Here is an 18,678-nt window from a genome sequence, read left to right as displayed (position 1 = left end):
AAGAATTTTATTCACAGACAATTTATAGCTAAAATTGTGCCGTTCTATACAATTTTTGAAGTTGTCAAAGTTTTGATTTAACACTCAAAAGGCGCTTGCAATTTGCGACAGTTGCGATAGGTCTATAAATACATAGTCAGTGGCGAATGCGCGGTCTCAGCGGTTCTCAGCCAATCAGCATCAGTCATTGGAGTTGGACTCGTCGAATGTAAACATTAGTCAGTTATTGCCAGTTGTTGCTGCCTGAATTTTCGCTTAAACGGCACCGTGTCCTTCAACTATAAGGGTCCAGGCAAGAGTTAAATCTTTTTATACATAGCTTTGATATTTGATCCGAGTACCACAATAATTAAAACTGCTTTTGAATCTGAATCCAAAGAATCCAAATAATTTCATTTTCATAGGACGATATAATAAAAATGACAAGCAGCAGCAGTCGGTGGGAGATCAGAAATGATTCCACCAAAAACTCATCCAGCGGACAGTCAAGCGAAAAAATCACCCTCTGCGTGAGGAGCAGAAGTAACTCTTCGAAGCAAGAACCTAAAGAGTCGTCGAGGAAAGCAAAGAGCTCGAAAAAGAGCAAAAGCAGTAGCAAGCCATCGGGCAGCAAATCGCGGAGACAGCCAAAAGACGAGTATGCGTCAACGGGGGAGGACAACGCTGACATGGAAACTACCGACGCAGAGGACTCTACAATGGTGGCCAACCAGGTGGACGAGGCCGCCGTCCAGCAGGCTAGACAGGAGCTCATAAACAATGCTCTCTTGAAAGAAATCCTGAACGAGAAGAAACGAGTCAGTATTCTCTTCTTATTCTAAATATTTTGGATATTTCATGTAAGGTTTTTTGGTCCTTCCCTGTTTCAGGCGTTATTTGAGTCTGAAGAAATGCTGCAGTTCTTCAAGGAGAGAAACAAGTCATTCTACAAATCCCACCATAGCTCTTATTGAGTGCTCCCAAAATGATGACTATTTAAATGATAAGTACGACTTTTCAGTGATACACATTTCATATTTATTAAGTACAATCTGAAATCAAAGATTTATTTTTGGTAATAATAATAAAAATTATTGTCTCATGAGTGCACTACTTTCATCTGAAAAAATGCATAAGTTTCACAAGCATTCAAAGAAAATAAATGACATATTATAGAGATAGTAATTCAATAATTAAAATTTGGATTTCTTATTTGATTATCTGTCTCCGACGGGGAAATAAAATAAAAATGATCGTGGAATATACTCGTTTTGGAAGTCAATTTAGGTTAAATGCTGATGGAATTGGGAACAATGTCAGGGTCAAACCATTCGTATTTGAACTTTCTTGTCTTGTTGCGAACTTTTATTTCGTGCGACAGCTTTTTCAATTCCAGCCGAAATCTAAAAGAGGACACAAAATTGTATAAAACTGGTTTAGTGGCTTAGAATCGTTGTTCTTACTCCTCAGCAATGTGGACCACACTAGGGTCGTAAATGTACTGCACCTCAAAGTCTCCGAGGCTCTTTGTTCCTTTCATGCTCAAGAGTTTGGTTATCACCTGCGTTTAGGTTCATATTAAATTTCTTTATGATTGATTTTTATAATTTTGCTCTCACCATGATATCAAGGGTTGTGCTTTTATTGGGTAAAAATTCGAGAAGATCCTTTTCGGTCATTTCCCGCTGTAATCGTAATTTAATTACCTTTCAATCCAATTTTTTTCGCTAATATATTGTTACCTTTGTCTGCGGTGGCAACTTCATCAGGATGCCAGGGTAATTAGGCACAAATCCGTAGGCATCGTACTGCTGGAAGTTGGCGCCTGCGTGGCCCATGCTGCAAGCAGCCACGACGGCTGTGCAAATTTGCACTAGCTGGTCGATGTTTTCCAGTTTTTCGGGAATTCCTCCGATTCCCAGTCCTCCCTCCATCTGCGAGGTAGCCATTTCTTTCGCCCAGCCTTGAACCTCGTAATCCCCTTCCAATTTCTCAGGGGTGCCTTTATTTATAAAAATTTAATTTTCAAATTACGCGTTCACAGCTAAAATGCTCACTGTAGTAATGCGTGACCACCTTTCTGACGTAATTTTTAATGATTTTGAACAGTGGCACTGCGTCATCTCTGTATGGGTAGTAAGGGAGGACTTTGGGGTCAAGCACGCCCCGGGACTCCAGTTCCTTTTCCACGTCGCCGTGGACGTCCAAGCGCCAACGCCTGAAACTGTTGGTGCCATAACGATTATTTCCCCGTCTCATGCACGCTCCAATTCCACGAACACATTTTTCTAATTTGCTTCGCACAGCTGGGGTATCTATTTTTAAAGAAGCTAAACAGGACATAATAAACCTCCAGTTGTTGTAACTGGTACGAGTGCGTATAGTGTTACAAAACGCGCTTCTGTTGACATTTTCAAGGTTAACAAGTAATTCTCATTACCCCCTGCTGATGAGCTTGAACATTCCGGCTCTGCCGACAATCATTCCGCTGTCGACCCATCCGCCGGGCGAAATAAGCTTCTCTAAACCGCGCCTGCAGAATATACTCCTAAATAAAGCAGTCAATTATAAACACAGCAGTTGCGTACGAGTTGATGGCCAGCAGGTATAGATAGTGGGGCGCCAGGAGTCGGAAGATCGGGTGGGATGGCGACAGATGCCTGTGCGCGGCCACGCACATTGTCTCCATCAACAAATGCGTTAGGCCTAAACAATAATAATTAGACTTTCCTTGATACAAAGGAAACAAGAATTATTTAAGACGATTGACGATTTTTTTCTGAGCTTCCAATAATTGCGGAACTATCTAATGAACACAATTCATACAAATTTAAGCCATTTGAACCATATTTAAAATCTTCTATAACCGTCTAAATGGGTTAAAAGCCAAGAAAAAATCCATAATATTAAATTATTCTTCGCGCTTGGACATTTTTCTTTTGTTTTAATTTTTAAATTTTAAATAATCGGTAATTATTTACATTAATTTGAGACCTAAAGTAATTCTTCACCTTGTGATTTGTGTAAAGATATTCCTCCTTTTAAATTTACTTGTTTTTATGTTTCCCGCTTCCCGCGATCTTGATTTAAAAAGTAACTTGATAACTTGCCCAAGTGCGTGCATGACTGGTGTTGTTGCGCGTCGCCCATGTTAAAGAACATTTTGGCCATGATCCAAGTGAGACGGGAGTCGCTGGGATAGTACACTGGATTCGTGGGAGACGGTTCTTGGAACAGCTGAATCGCGATCGGCATCAGCTCGTCCTTTTTGTTCAAATAGAATAAACCAATTGGCGCAATCATCTGCGAAACAAAGAAAGCGATTTCACGTGACACAAATAATAAAATAAGTGATTGGCATCGAAGCTTATGCAACACGCTGTGGACGTCAGTCCAACAGGTTGCATATATTTTATATTCCCTGAGAAAGTGGATTTGATAAGAAAAATTATAAATAAACTTTTCTCACCACTGGCATTTCTCCTCTGCATGGTGCTCTATTCAGTAGAACCAAATCAACGATGAACAATTTTTTGTTCTGCAGGGCATCATTCAGAGTGTAACCTTCCAAAAACGGCTCGACCTTGTCCACCTCCAGGGCCAACCTGAATTTAAACGTGTCAAAAATTTATCATCCACCATAGATAATCTTACTTTGCTGGGATTTCGTTGCAGAGAGAGACCAACACTGAATTCACTCCTTGCACTCTCTGAAGTCCGAACCACCAGTCTTCAGTCCAATATTCCGTGCACTAGAATAACAAAAAAATTTATATTTGGTAATAAAACCGTAATGAAAAAAAATATCCATGCAAATTAGCAACTTTACTATTTATTTGCGTTTCGTAATACGATGCACTCTGTCACACAGGAAGCGGATCCTGCGGTTTTCCACACCTAACCATGAAAGGATACTGTATATCGCGTGAAAACTGATTCTCGCGGGGAAGTTGTGAAAACTGATAACGAACTGATAATTTGCACTGCTTAAACGAGACTCGCGATTGGGAAGTAATTTTTACCTCTGGGCGGTGCAGCGTGCTGTCCGGGTGGTAGATGTTTTTCACGTCATCTAATGATGCCCATTCCTCGGTGGTGAACTTCAGGTGGTACTGCCTGGCAATCAGTTTTCCTTTCAGCTTCAAGAAATCCAACTGAAACCGACATCAAATTAGCTTCACGAAACGCGCGGAAAATGTGCTTCCGCGAATCAATTAAATTTTCCTACCATGTAGCGTTCCGAGAACTTTTCATCGTCGGGTAACTCCTGGATCTGCAACCAATTATGTTAATGAATGTTGACCCCACGCTCCTTTTTCCGTGCAGCTAACCTGTCTTGGCCCCCTTTCAATTGTTTCCTTGTACTTGTAAAGTTCTCTCTTGCGGTCCAACTCTAGCCGCCGATTGTCTGGTTGCCTGTCGTCTTGCGGCAAAAATGCGTCGAATTCATACAAGTAATAGCGGCGCTCCACCTCGATCCACCTCTGCACCGGAAAGATGTATCGGTGTTTTTGTGTCCTGTCCTCAATCTGTAGGACAGAATAATTAACTTCTCTTTCGAATTGGATTGTTAGCATTTTTTAACAGAAATAGTTTCTTTTGGGAGGGTTGGGATAAGCAAATAAACATTTTGTGCATGGAATTAACGCTTTCCTGTTTTGATTCATTGCTAATTAATTTTGTTCTTGGTTCTTACAAAGTTCAGGAAGAGTTTGATCAAATTGGAAAAAGCGAATTTAATATCCAAATTATTAACTGCAACCTAACCGCTCCAACTTTTACCAATCGGAGCTTTTGATTATACAATTATGTTTTCCTCCTGCTACGCAGCACGCAGATTCTCAAATTAAAAATGAGTAATTTGTTTGTAAAATAAACGATACCAAATGAACTCCCGTGGATTTTCTAAGAACTTGTTTATAACATAGCCGCGTATTTTACAAAATAAATATTCAGTTCTCTGGATTTATTTCCTTCAAAGTCCAGTAACTGAATAGCCCTAAAGAATTTCCAGTGTTTTATATTTGCGGTGCTCAGTGCAGTTACTGATTATATGTTTTATTAAATAAAAACCATTCGTGCATGAAATGAGCGCTTTCCTGTGTTGATACATTGCTAATGAATTTGATTAATGTTTCTTACAAAGTTTAGGAAGTGCTTCATTAAATCGGAAAAGCAGAATTTTGTAAAGTATTCTCTAAATTATTAACTGCAACCTAACCGCCTAAACTTTTACCAAGTGCGAAGTTTTATATTAAAATCAAACGATTAAAAACTAAAATTCATCATTCAAATCGTTCTGAAAACCACAAAAATCATGCACCAGATATTTATGTTTTAATTGCTATGCAGCAATTAATATAGAGCTTTTTTGTTGTGAAAAACCATATCCTTAAAAAAATGATACTATATCAAATTTAAACAAAAATTCATAAATTTAGAGCAAAATATAACTATTATTAATTCGAAATAAAAAGTCCCAAAGGCGTGGGATGGGTTCAATTTTAAATTTAGGGTAACACTTACCTCAATTCTGTCAAGGAACCACCTATCGTCTCCAGTGATGCTCGAGTGTCTCCAAACAATTATGTGGTCCAGCTCGTTTGGAGTCTGCAGCCCTTTGGCGTTGATCCCGTAAGAGTGGGTCTCGCCTCTTTCGTGGTCGTTGACGAAAATTTTGTCCAGGCATGATGCCTCGGACTGGGCCCCTGTCTTGTCCACCAGCTGCAGATAGACGGTCGAATCGGTGCCGGCGTACAGTCGGTCGCCCGTGGTGACGTGCGCCTTGAAGCGCGAAACATCCCACAGCGACCCGACCCACGAATTAAAGTAGCTTAGCATTGCACGGAGCGCGAGCATAGGATGTAAGCTGCCTCGCTCACCGACTGCTCGCTCACGACTGGCTTTTAGCTCCGCGGCCGCGCGCGAGTTATTTAGATAGCCAGTTTGTCTTCTCCGCGCTTAACTTCCTTCTGACCTTGAACCTCCCTCTTGGCGGTGCCTATAAGCCTTTGGTGTTGTAATTTTTTCTCTTGCGCTTTTCCTTGTGGGAAAAAAATTGAGGAGATGGGAGACCAGCAATTTAGGAGATGATTTGAGGCAGACGAATGCTAAATAAATCGTGTGAACGTGAGGCACGGCTTGTTTGCAGCGCTTGTTTAGATTAGATTCATTTAATATTGCACTGCATACACAGATCTAATTATCGGCATTTAACACGATATATAGTCGTATGATTCTAAATCGCCTTTGACACTGAGTAAGAAGATCCTTAAGAGTGATTTTGTGACATAGCGATAAGATTAAAAATTGAAATTGCTGTCTTTTTATGTTTTAGTTTCATACCTTAAGCCTTGCTAATAAAGATAATCATTAAATTTTATCATTTCATCTCACGAATATACGCTTCATTTAAATTTGGAGCTGGAAATTATTACGTAAAATAAAACTTCAATTTAATTTTAACGTTATATAAACCGGCAAGTAATACTTTTAATTTTATTGATACTTTACTATGACCGGCTCGTTGGCTCGCTATGTTAAGGCATTCCCAAAAGTGGCAACGCCTCAGGAGATATTTGACCATTTCGGGGACCTGTTATGGCTGCATATGTCAGAGATGGCAAAAGGTTATGAATTTTTTAGAGGTTAAATACTGCTGAAGAGGCCTGCGGTACGAGAATGTGTTATTTAATTTTTCCTTTCGAAATTTCCCTAATAGCTGACCATCCAAAATTAATTTTCAACACCAAGTAGAGCCATTAAGTTTTTCTTAAACTTGTGATGATTAAACCTGTGTATTACTTTATTTGTCTTAAAAGGTTTAGATGGTTCAAAATGCTCATTATCGCTTAACGGGCTGGGAGGCGCACCGACATCGACTTGCCAGTCACCACTGCTGGTTTTCGCACCTTTCCAGTGGCTCTTGGGACAATTAATGTTTGGCGTTTCAATAGAACTCAGTGCGGGGAGGCGAAAAGATGACTACGCATCAATCTTCTCTGCAGCCACTCAGTCAGGCCCCATTGACGGTATTATTGGGACCTGGAGAGTTCATAGCCCATAGCATGGGCTGAGAAGAGGTTAAAAAAATAACTAAAATAAATAATTTCAATAGTTAGATTCATTTTAATAGCAAAGTATGGCACCTAATTAGTCAATACACATCCCTGTAGGATTTCACAATTCTCCTCAAAATCGGATTCGCAATATCTTCTTTTTTCAAAAACAATTCAGTCTCAACAATCAGCAATTCTTTGTAAACAGTGATGGGGGTCGAGTCAATGATAGAGGAACACAACCGCAGGAGCCACAAGAAGGAAATGGGCAAGGTGGATTGCATTAACTGCTCCCCAGCCAATTCCCCAATGTCCATCTGGAGAGGAAATATCCAGTAAGATCTCTTTAAGTTTTCAGGTGGAAATTTTCCCCTCTTTGACTTTTTCCTGTTTTCTGCGTCTTCAGCAACCTTGTTTTCGTACAAACGAACGCTCACATTAGCTTGTTTGAAATCAAACCTCTCGTGCATTTCTCGCAAATCAGGGTCCAAATCCATAGATTTGAATTCCGTTTTGCTCAGAAAATCAATCAGATAATTACACTTGGATGAGCAAAATGAATCAGTTTTCTTTTCCACCTCTTCAGTCATTGAATCGAAGGAGCCACTCTCAAGAGCAATTTTAATGCCTTCTGTCATTGGTGTAAGCGTCTTCGTTGGATCAGGTCTGTTTGAATCCGACTGTGAAAAGTAACAGGCACTTTCTGCTTGAGAACGATCAGATTGCTTCAAAAGCTTTGCAGACAGGTCGAGGAGAAGCCTTTTCTTGTCACCTGGAAAAACATCTTTATTTGTGAATGTACTAAAAAAATTGTAGCTTACAGTTTAAAGCAGTGGATTCCTTGTTTTTGTATGCAGGCAGAAATGAAGGGTCCAGGTGAAAAGTGTTGTTTTCTGTCTGCACAGCCTGCTTATTGAACATTTGTTTGGCCCAGAAAAAGTGGTCGGCCAGGATCGTTTTCCGCAACTCAGTGAACTCAACCCATCTGGTCCAGGAGAAAAGTTCTAACTTATTTACTTCTGCGTCGACCCAATTTGATAATTGATGCTCAGTCAAGTCGTCTAGACCCAGGAGAAGTTTCAGAATAAAGATGACCACAGCAATGACGCGGATCTCAGCAACAGGAATATAATTGTGCTTGGAAATGTCTGGTCTGAACTCCAAATTCGGTTTCGCCACCAAAAACAGCTTACTGATCACATCCACCAGTTCATCTGGAATCAGAGAAATAAAATTTGTTGAACAATACAAGACTTAGACGAAATATGTATAATGAGGACAAAATTAGCATGCGGTCAAGCATAACTCAATGAAATTTACACAAAAAATCAGTCTACACTATTAGATTGCATTACAGTAGAGCCAATAATAGGTTGATTTTTTTCATAAAATTACCTTCAGGTGCATTTTTAATATTTATGCTGTTTTTTAAGAATATTTTTAATTATTTTAAGTCACAGAAAAACTGCTGGAATAGGGAGTGTAAAATTGCGTCGAAACTGTAATATCTTCAAACATAAATGACGCAAAATGGAATTTGCGATACCAAGGTTCTGACAAGGTCTAGTTCCAGTTTTTTTGCAGCATGAATCACGTTACCAGTTACACTGATATTATTAAATTTAAACATAAAATGTTTGAAATTAAAATCGTTCTCATTTTGAGCCCAATTTTTAGCAGGAAAAAATTATTTTGTAGTCCAAAAAATATTCTTGGATTTTTATTGTGAAGTTTAAGATAACCATGACACCACGGCATGTTCTAGATAATAATTTGTTTCCGTTTAAATAAATTTTCATAAAGAGATCTAACCTGGCAGACACAGTTCTCTGACCAAGCGCGGAATCAAGGAGTGCAGGTCACTTGGTAAGATGTAAGGGTAGTCGAGGATCATGTGAATGTGTTTTGCTTCGGTGAGAATCAAGTTGACCATGCTCTTGGTTCCTCTGTCCAACAGAGACTGCTTCGGGCCAAAGAGCTCTCTGTCGCCGCCTTTTAAGAAAGATTCACCAGGCAGCATGTGCTCAATCCACCGATAGGAAACGTGGTTGTAATTAAGCCATCTGCAAAATTACATTTTTGCTCAATTTCCTTAAAAGATTCTTTGATTAGAAACAAATTAAATTCTAGATTATTTGCTTTCGTGATAGGAAGATGAATAGCAAAAGTTTTAAAATTAATGCTGAAACGATGTCATAATTCAAATTTTACCAGGGATATTTTTTTGACTAAATAAATGCATGTTTAACAGTGCCCAAACAGAGCTTTAGTCATCTGCTATCATCATTAAAACAATTTGTTGCAAAATCTGTGCATGAATGAAAACTGTAGTGCTTTTACACTGGATTAACGAAGATGGAAAGGCTGACATTCTATCGCCACCGCCTACAGAAACAATCTTTATCCAAGGCATTTTTTTCGGTTTAAATATTTTACCTGATTAGATCGAATAGTTGCACTTTGCAGTTCGTAAGACGCAGAGCCAGGTAGATGACTCCAAGTAGCGTTTTCCTGGTGAGCTTGATTGATTTCGTGTCCTTGTGTCGAGTTCTCAACGAGCTTTTAGACTCAGTCTCTGACGCCCTATTTAAGAATTTTAATGCTGAAGTTTTTTGTATAGGTTGCTTTACATACTGATCTTCAAATTCTGAGATTGAAGTGCTTATGATGCTGCTTGTGGCTGAAGTATCACTAATATACTGCTGGTTCACTAGTTTTGTCTGCAATTTCGATTTGTTTTGAGTCAAATTTGTTTAAATTTCTTCATCATTACTCTAAGAGAATTTGCACTTCTTATGCTGGATGCGCCAGATTCATCTTCAGACTCAACTTTCTTTCTCTTCCTCCTCCCTTTACTCCTCCTGTTATGCAATTTTTGTTGCATAAGCCATTTCTGATCTCTAAAACATGGACACATTTTAACAGCTAAATAAACGTAATGCTATGATGGAAAATAATATTTTACCGAATGCATTTGGCAGCTTTCACGGGAAAACTCATTTTTGTGAAGCAAACGCCATTGTTTTGAAGCAGCTTTGCCCAAATATTAAATGCCATGAAGTTAAAGTCTTTTGGCAAAGTAATCAGGTGCTCCATCTCTCTTATCTGCCCCACCAAGATGCTGTTGAGGCCTTCCCACGTGGACCAAGTGCCTGGACATTGAACACTTTCATAAAGTTTCTTTCTTGAGTTAAGGATAACTCAATTTCAACCTGGATCTGCAGGTTCCTTTCTCTGCGTAGTGTTACCAGCGTCATCCTCCTCAGTGGACTTAAAGCTGGCCATAATGATGCTGAGCTTTGTATTTTGCGAATAATTGACTTCCATCTCCTCCTCCCTCCAGTCCTAGAAATGTGAAACCAGTTATAATTCTAAAGAACAATCGAGAGGGAGGATTTCTGTACCTCTGCCTGAGTGTGACACAACCTGCAAAAGTAGTGTCCATCCTGGAGCTCAAAGGAATCGCCCTGGCACACGTTGCAGACAACCATAGTGTCGAGCTAGTTTTATAATGTCATCCTAAAAACCGACCAAAAAATTAATATTATAAAACAATCGAGATGAGATTATAATAATTACATATGTAATATGTATAATATACATATTATGTGAATTTTATGTGATAATAATATTAAATTTGCTGTAGATTTTGGTTCAGTTTTAAACATTAGAACTATATTCACAACAATTTGGAATAATAATTTATTTATATAAACATTTTTTTATTAAAAGCACTGTTTTAAAGAATGAAACAATAAAAGGGAAACACATGACATATAATATGATGTAAGCATGGACGTGGTACCGACTGATGTCTGTAATTTCAGGTTACTGCGGTTTTGGTTTTCTGGGTTTTCTATTCAAGGTTGTCGTTCGGTTTGTATGCTTGCGACATCTCTCACCCTTTCACCGTCCTCGTATGGCGAGTATGGCGACTAGCGACTACTCTCGCGGTTCTTGTATTTGTTTACGAACGAGACCGATGAAAAGTCTTGGATACGATAGTGACACTCAATAATGCGCAAAATGTTTATTTTCTTTGTTGGCAACCGAGTTTGCTTCAACACTGGTGTTAGCGTTCGTATCCCCCTCCTTCCTAGACTTATTAGTGCTGCGCGCGAGGAACACACCCCTTCGCCTCACGCGCAATCAGTAGCGCAGTACGCAGCAAAATAAAACAGCAGCAGGCACAGCCCCTCCTTAAAAGCGCGTCCACTTTAGCTGAAAGAACTATTTTGACGTTCGATTTGTGCTGTCTTCGAGCTTCGCAACGATCGAAAAATGGAATTGGCCAACGACCAGGTGAGGCGACGCAGCTGTCGAATAATGATATTGCCCGCAAAGCCTTTACACATACAAAGTCCAAATTTTAGTTCGCGTTCTCTGCGCTTGTTTTGTTTCTTTTGGGGTTGGGGTGCGCCGAGGGTGCGCGTTGCTTTTGCACACAGGCGCGGAATGGCCATCAGATGATTTGACTTTTGGGGCTGGCCACTCTCTCGATCATCATCAATTTCATCTTGCAGCTCCCTCGTTTGACTTATTCTCATTTTCGTGGGCTGTAATCGAAGTTCCCACCATGACGGTTATTATCCACTTACGTTTGCATTTGAATTACCACAGCAAATTGCAATCTAGACCTCGCATTTATCATTCCATTAAAACGGGAACGCCTACATAATTTCTTTCTTGAAAAGCAGGCTATGAATTGTCTTCAATTTGCGAAATATTTGAATTGCAGGAGAAGCGCGTGAAGCAGCTGAAAAGGAGCCTTGAAGGATGGCGTGAGATCGTCCTTCTGCTCCAGTCGGTGTTCATTTGGGAGCAGCAATGGCACTTGGGAGCAATCATTGGAGCCATCACTGCCAAGTTTTTGTAAGATATCCCAGAAATCCATTACTTGATTAAAGCTAAAATGATGCATAATGAATTTCTTGATAAATAATATTTTTGCTTTTCCAATAATTTTAATTTCGTTTTGTAATTATTGTTAATTATTCTGTTCATATAATTATTGAACAATACTGCTAGCCTTGTGTGAAAGACCTAATTTTTTACTTTTTACGTGCATGTCGTCAACATGTCACTGAGGTAATGCAGGAAACAACATATTATGGTACTGTCCCAAACCTACCACAACATTGTGTTATAATAAAGTGTTAATCATGTCTACACAATTGCCACGTTTATGAGATTTTATACAGTTCATTTTGTGAAGTTAACAAATGCTAACCACACACGCGATGTTTCAGGTTGGTGTGGTGGTTGGACCCGACGATCCTGACGCTCTTCTCGTTGATCGGTCTCATTGGCGTACTGGTGGACTTCTTTGTTCCACTGCTTGCGTCCAACCTGTTCCGCCCTGAGAACTGGGATGGGGCCAAGGAAAAGAAGTTTGAGCAGTTGTGCAAAATCCTTGCCAACGCAGAGGCCAGCGTCTACAACTTCTGGAACAGCTTCTACACCTGGAGGGAGAGCAGACCCAAGCTGGTAAATTTACTTGATATGCCAATAAAAAATTTAATTTGGTATCTTGTGCTGCTAAATGAAATCAAATATCACTGAGCCAAGGCAATTAATATTAGATTGTGTTAATTATGGTAATTAGTTTTTTGAAATTAGAAACTCATGCTACAAAATAATTTAAGAAATTTTAATAAAAATATTTTTCAGTACTTCGCAACCGTCATCGTGACGCTGCTGTTCACCTCTTATATGGGATCAATCGTCAACAACCTCTTCCTCACTTATCTGCTAGGTAGCTACTATTAAATTTAAAAAAAACCTGTTTAACATTTTCCTCTCAGCTGTTCTGATCTCGGTGATCCCTGGTTTGCGTCACCGCAACCTGATCCAGCAGTACTTTGGCCAGGCGATGGGCATGGTGCATGGGTTGCTGAAGAAAGAACCTGAAGAGAAGAAGAGCAACTAACTGTTCAGCATCGCCAGGGGCGTTTCATGCCATGTTTCCAAAACTACTGCATGTACCTTTTGAACCCTCGGATGTCGGTTTCACTTTATTTCTTGGTGTTAGCCATTTAAGGTCTTATAGCGTGTACCACTCTCTATGAAATAAGTAAATTAGCAATGTTAATCGTGAGAAAACATGTACTAGGAAGCACAAATTTTGTAGTCTCTCAGCTGTTCTTATAAACCAAGTTTTCAGCTCTTTCAAGATTCATCATTTTAGGCCTAAAGTAGCTTCTTGAGCCAACGGGCTTTGTTAATACTACAGGTTATAAACCGGTTACATTATGTTAGTGTGCGTAGGATCTGATTGTGTCAGTGCCAAAGTTAATTTTCACTTGCGACTCCAAACCATCCTGACTTGACAAAATGCAGCTAGTCAAGAGGCTTCATGAGATTTGACAAGAAATGTCGGCGTTCTGTATTTATTCATTTGTCTGGAATGATGTATTGTGTTAGGCTGTAAGGAAGCGCACAATCCGAGGGCTGATCCGATTTGTGAATATGTATGTGCTTGTGTGCATTTGATCTCATGACCAAATAGGCGACTAGAACGTAAGGAAATGTGCTTGGATTGATTCTAATTTTGATGATTGCTTGACGTTGCCACTGCCATTTTTATACTAGCAGCACAAACAATTTTCCCTATACTTATGATTCCAACGATAATATAAAATAAGCCGTCCTGTGCAGTCTAAACATATTTGTTTACCTCTCGTTCGACTTGAAGCAGAACGTATGTGGCAAAGTTGACCAATTTAAGATATTCATGCACCTTTTTTGATGTTCAAATAAGTTGTGATCGCGCGGACAAAACAGCCTGCGAGCATCAATGAGTATTATTTCCAAAATGATTGCTTTAACATCATTTGAATATTCCTATTTTTCGCACTGCGCTTGAAATTTTTCTACCAAGTGAAATTGATGTGTAAATAAACATGTGTGAACTCAACCTACGAAGCAATGGAAATAAAATGGAGAGGTGGTGAATAAACTGATCTAGTTTTGATTTATGAAAAGCCAAAGGAGGGAGCTTCAAAGATATTGTACTATTTAATTCAAAAATGTTTCATAGTGTATTATTTGTACATAATGACATGTCAAAATAAGAAATGCTCTAACTTTCAAGGGTTGCAACCACAACAAATTAGCTACTGTCAGTGCGAGATCACTTCACATTCAAACTCTAAATTCATTTTTCTGCATCAATTCCAAAATGACAATTACTTTATTATACAGTTTCATCCAAATAATGAATTCATCCACTGTCCATTTTTACAGGAAAATTAATCAAAACATTAGAAACGGCGGCAACGCTCGCACAAACTGACAAAAATGTCTGTCTACTTCGGGGCAGTGCTGTAGCTTCCTGACGTCTGATTTTGCTGGTATCCAGTAGTGCTATAGCTTTGCTGGTATCCCGGTTGAGACTGAGCAGCACCATAGCCTCCATACTGAAACAAACACATTACTTATACACGTTCCGTTCCAATTGCAAAGGAAGAAGAGATGTTAGCTTGTGCTCGCGTGAATAAATCTGCACACTAACCTGTTGCCAGCCACCTCCATAGGTCGATTGCTGCGGTTGCTGCTGCTGCTGCTGTTGTTGTTGAGGTGCATACCCGGACCAGCTCTGTTGGCCGGACTGATGGTAGCCAGTTTGCTGCTGCGGTTGCTGTTGTTGATTTGGATAAGATGAGAACGAGCTGTAGCCCCCATACTGGTTTTGACTGTAGCTTCGTTGCTGCTGGCCGTAGCCAGCATATCCACTGGACTGATTATATCCACCTGAATTGTAGTTTGAGCCGGTGCCACCGCCACTGGACCACTGGTTACCTCCATATCGTTCGGTCTGGAATATCCCCATTAACTGGCCGCGCTTCTCGGATAAATTTAATAGCCTTACTCTGCGATCTCTGTCACCAGGGTGCCTATTATAGCCTCTGTCTTTGTTGTAGTCTTTGGGTGGGCGTCTGTACTCGCCACCGCCTCCGCGGCGATTGTAGTCTTGGCGCTCGTAGCCTCTAGTGTCCCTGTTATCGCGGCCTCCACGCCAAGCACCACCGCCGCCGCTTCCACGGAAACCACCGCCGCCGCCACCACTCGCACCTCTGAAACTACTAATAGAGAGAGAGAATTTGATTAATATAATAGGAATTTTTCAGTACTAATTGATGAATAAGGTTAAGACACATTAATAAACAAACAAAAAATTCGGAGTTATTGTTCATTTTCATTTTAGGATGCTATAATCTTTAAAGAAGACCCGTGGTAAGCTTATCTACCGATCATTATACCAAATTGATCCAAAGTTTGCCTGCTGCTTAACCAAAAACTATAACAGATAGCTCTAGGCTACCCCCGCCTTCAATTCCTTCAATTTAGGAAAAGAAGAAATAATGAGAACCAATTATTGCGCCACCTGCTCTCTAAACCAACCATTAAAACATCATATTTAATATAATGAACGATAGCAGCAAATTATTTTGTTGTGCTTAGCTAGAAACCACATAAAAATGAACACCACTCACCCATCTCTCTGGTCTCGGCGCATGAAGCGGTTGTTGTCTCCACCTCTCCCGCCGCCAAATCTGGGATTTCTGAAGTCCTGCTGATTCCTGTAGTCTCGGACTCCACCACCGCTGAAACGGCTCTGACTGCCGCCACCAGAGTGGTACCTCGAATTCGTGTTGCCGGTGTTACTTCTGTGGCTGCTGTAGCCCTGTTTATTTTCGTAGCGAGGCACCTTGGCGTCCTCCTTCTTCCGGTAACCAGCTGCACTGGCCTCTTTGACATACTCGTCAACTATTTTTACTGCTTCCTCCTCAGGTGCTTCGACAAAACGCACCTCGTCAAAGACGTCACCTTTAGATGGCAGCACGAAGTTTGCTAAAAATCGAATTGCTTAATACATGAACCATTTGATTATTGAAGTTTGTAACCAACCTTTCATTTCAAATACAGCAGAGTCAGGTACGTCCTTGCCCTCCTCTCTTTCTCGCTTTTCGGTGCGCCTGGTCAATTCTTCTGGAGTGGGAACGACCACCACGGCCACTCTGTTGAAGCCCTTGAAAGCTTGCATTTTCCTTTGCCTAGCTGAAGAGTAGACATTGGTCTGCGGAATTGGGGGTTCCCATTAGTTTGACTGCTGATAAGCTTAAAAACCTTTTTCTTACCTGATCCAGAATGTAATTTCGGCGACGCGTTGCTGCCACCTGTAGAAGCTTGTTAAAGCAATCCGTGCATGAGGAAATCAGTTCCTCCCACCGCCCATTGTAGTTGCGGCGCCGTGGCAGGCCCATAACCTATGTTTTCAAACATAAAATTTTGATTAATTTCAATTTGATAGCAAATAATTATAATGAGACATTACCTTCATTTTATCGATGAGGGTGTTAGTTCCAAGAACATTATAATGCTTTTCGCTGTTTTCACTGGTGTGTTTATTGGCCCAGAAGGTTTTACCGCTGCCGGGAACTCCAACCATCATAAGAACTTCGCAGTCCGCTTTGCTCGCTGGCCGCTGAGGACCAAGCACGACGTTCTCGTCGATTACCAACCGACCGATTTGTTGGAATGAGCTGTCCGAAGGAGGGAACCAGGGTTCATCATTACCAAAGTTGCACGAAAAACTGCAGTTTTTGGTGAGAACGTGGGGGAATAGGGATTGGCCGTTCAAATCAGCTCTTGGCACTGTAAATGCAACTCCCTGGTCTTCGCCATCGACTGTATAGGTCATGGTGATGTCATCACCACTCATATCCTGTGGCGTAAATTTTAGTTACATTATGTTTCAAAGTAAAATATTTGATCTATTCTCACCAAATATGCACCAACGACTGAACCCTCGTGAAAAACTTTTCCATAATCGGAGAACTTGCAGTTTGTTGAGATTTTTCCTGTGCCACCATATCCATAGGTGAGCTCTTCCTCTCCCAGCTGCATTGAAGCAGACTGGACGGACCAACCAACTCGGACAACATTTGGATTGGTCTCATTTTCAAGGTGGGAAACGTCCAAGTATTTGTCGATCATGACTTCAAAAAAGGCTTTACCACTTTTCAGGCCAAAGCTGGCCCTAGCGCCGGCCCAGCAGAAGGCGAAGCCTCCTTTGCACATTGGTTCGGCCTTCAGGAATTCATTTTTGTTGATGATTAAGTTCAAGTCAGAATCAACTGGAATAAAGTAGGGCGTTGAATTAACTTCAGCTAAGAAAATGCAAAAATTATACTTACACCAACTGAGTAGACAAAGCTTTTGGTCAAATTCAGGCTCATCTTCTTGTGGCACTTTGCTAAAATTGGAAAAGATATAATAATTAACCTGTTCTCCATAAAGTTCACTCATTTTTACCTCTCTTTGACACTTTCAGGAGAATGCTGCCTCTTCTTTCCCCGCTTCTCGTCATTGTTTACATCATCTTTTGTCTAAAATAATCACTAAAATATTAACAAACAAGCAACTACAAAGAAATTTCAACAAGCACCGCACCTCCTCAGTTTGGTTTGTCTCCATTGCCTCAAGAGCCTTCTCTTCCTCCTTAACCTCAGCCTCTGCAGGCTTCTCATTGTCATTTTCAGGTTCAGGTTCCTCTGCCTTCACGTCCTCTGTTTCCTCGTGGACAGGTTCCTCTTTTGTCTCAGGGACAGGTTGTTCCTCTTTTGTCTCAAGAACAGGTTCCTCTTTTATCTCATGGACAGGTTCCTCTTTTATCTCTTGAGTAGGAGAAGGTTCCTCCTGTGGCGGGGGCTGCTCAGCTTCAGGTGGCGGTGATGGCTCTTTCTTTAGTGATGGCTCAACCACATCTTCAGGGGGACTGCTTTCTACTGGGACTGAGGCTGGAGGTGGGGTTGGTTCCTTTACAGGAACTGGAGTTGGCTCGGGTTCGGGCTCAGTTTCAGGCTCAGGTTCTGTGACAGGGGGCTCTTCTGCCAACATCGCCTCTTCAGCATCCTCATCCAGCTCCTCTTCGTTTGTAGGGTCTGGAGAAGGCTCTTCCACAGCAACTTCGTTGCTTGAGACGTCGCCTGTACATATATCGTTAAAGTAGATTTGTAAAACGATAAATTTGACAGCAGAATGCAAATAAAAATATTATATTTGCGTGGTCGAGCAACTTGAACGTGGATTGTGTTTGCTACAATGCTTGATCGTTGCTCCACTTTTTGCCTCTCGTTATTTTGACAATTTTTCTAATGAAATCTCCCCAAAACTAATTATACCAAGAGAAATCTCACTAGAGGGATGATATAGAATGCAAAAATATTCACCAGACTGCTGTTGTTTCTCCTTTTCGAGCGCTTCTTTCAACCTGTCTATTAAGACCGGCTTGTTGCCTTTCGTGTCGAGCCCGCGGGATTGCAATTCGGCTTTCAGCTCAACAACTTTGAGCTTATTTAAGTCCACGTCACTCATACCGAACGAATGTTTGTATTAATTTAGTTAAAAATCAGCTTTTCGCCCGAAATTTTGGTTTTTTCCTCAGATTTCGGGCACCAAGCCGACAACCGCTTTACCGACAGTCACACCTCCCAAACAGTAAATAAAGATGGCTGCCTAAACTTCATGGAAGTTCTGCAAGCGACGCGTTCTGAGCGGAGGAGCGGATTTGAACTAGAGAGATGGGTGGGGGTTAAAGGCACAGCTGCGGATGCTCCTTGGCTAAAAGAGAGTGTAG

The 18,678-nt window shown here is 40.7% G+C and overlaps 5 protein-coding genes across 7 annotated transcripts; 2 read left to right on the top strand and 3 right to left on the bottom strand.

Moving 5' to 3' along the window:
- Positions 1-187: 187 nt before the first annotated feature.
- LOC135942831 (uncharacterized) lies at positions 188-1,084 on the top strand. Its single transcript, XM_065489159.1, has 3 exons — positions 188-292; positions 405-797; positions 870-1,084. Exons 2-3 carry the CDS (start codon positions 420-422, stop codon positions 951-953), a joined length of 462 nt encoding a protein of 153 aa, XP_065345231.1. The 5' UTR covers positions 188-292; positions 405-419; the 3' UTR covers positions 954-1,084.
- On the bottom strand, positions 994-5,838 carry LOC135942825 (polyunsaturated fatty acid 5-lipoxygenase-like). The gene is made up of 14 exons (XM_065489149.1): positions 5,506-5,838; positions 4,311-4,508; positions 4,208-4,252; positions 4,002-4,133; positions 3,634-3,731; positions 3,449-3,584; positions 3,090-3,282; positions 2,568-2,685; positions 2,420-2,512; positions 2,037-2,203; positions 1,722-1,981; positions 1,599-1,664; positions 1,443-1,540; positions 994-1,382 (listed from the first exon to the last, which is right to left on the bottom strand). Exons 1-14 carry the CDS (start codon positions 5,836-5,838, stop codon positions 1,268-1,270), a joined length of 2,052 nt encoding a protein of 683 aa, XP_065345221.1. The 3' UTR covers positions 994-1,267.
- Positions 5,839-7,105: 1,267 nt separating this feature from the next.
- Positions 7,106-11,043, bottom strand: TAF1B (TATA box-binding protein-associated factor RNA polymerase I subunit B). 2 transcript variants are annotated; one of them, XM_065489147.1, is made up of 10 exons: positions 10,843-11,043; positions 10,442-10,556; positions 10,250-10,382; positions 10,003-10,189; positions 9,811-9,937; positions 9,672-9,757; positions 9,474-9,620; positions 8,850-9,100; positions 7,859-8,251; positions 7,106-7,809 (listed from the first exon to the last, which is right to left on the bottom strand). In XM_065489147.1, the coding sequence occupies exons 2-10, from the start codon at positions 10,526-10,528 to the stop codon at positions 7,136-7,138; spliced, it is 2,085 nt and encodes a 694-aa protein (XP_065345219.1). In that variant the 5' UTR covers positions 10,529-10,556; positions 10,843-11,043; the 3' UTR covers positions 7,106-7,135. The 2 variants fall into 2 exon arrangements, with proteins under 2 accessions (XP_065345219.1, XP_065345220.1); XM_065489148.1 differs by having other exon boundaries at positions 10,847-11,043.
- A 135-nt stretch (positions 11,044-11,178) lies between these two features.
- Positions 11,179-13,995, top strand: Arl6IP1 (ADP-ribosylation factor-like 6 interacting protein 1). Of its 2 annotated transcripts, none has more exons than XM_065489157.1 (5): positions 11,179-11,339; positions 11,776-11,909; positions 12,287-12,524; positions 12,708-12,792; positions 12,842-13,995. In XM_065489157.1, exons 1-5 carry the CDS (start codon positions 11,319-11,321, stop codon positions 12,964-12,966), a joined length of 603 nt encoding a protein of 200 aa, XP_065345229.1. In that variant the 5' UTR covers positions 11,179-11,318; the 3' UTR covers positions 12,967-13,995. The 2 variants fall into 2 exon arrangements, with proteins under 2 accessions (XP_065345229.1, XP_065345230.1); XM_065489158.1 differs by lacking the exon at positions 11,179-11,339 and adding an exon at positions 11,597-11,619.
- Positions 13,996-14,030: 35 nt separating this feature from the next.
- On the bottom strand, positions 14,031-18,562 carry LOC135942832 (heterogeneous nuclear ribonucleoprotein U-like protein 1). Its single transcript, XM_065489160.1, has 12 exons — positions 18,272-18,562; positions 17,493-18,028; positions 17,355-17,428; positions 17,237-17,295; positions 16,824-17,176; positions 16,375-16,764; positions 16,178-16,306; positions 15,948-16,116; positions 15,533-15,890; positions 14,908-15,121; positions 14,551-14,853; positions 14,031-14,455 (listed from the first exon to the last, which is right to left on the bottom strand). Exons 1-12 carry the CDS (start codon positions 18,414-18,416, stop codon positions 14,345-14,347), a joined length of 2,841 nt encoding a protein of 946 aa, XP_065345232.1. The 5' UTR covers positions 18,417-18,562; the 3' UTR covers positions 14,031-14,344.
- Between the last annotated feature and the right edge of the window lie 116 nt (positions 18,563-18,678).

The sequence above is a fragment of the Cloeon dipterum genome, chromosome 4 (assembly GCF_949628265.1).
Source record: "Cloeon dipterum chromosome 4, ieCloDipt1.1, whole genome shotgun sequence".
Lineage (NCBI taxonomy): Eukaryota > Metazoa > Arthropoda > Insecta > Ephemeroptera > Baetidae > Cloeon > Cloeon dipterum.
The sequence above is the reverse complement of the archived record's forward strand: the minus strand, read 5'-3'. Positions and strand labels throughout refer to the sequence as shown.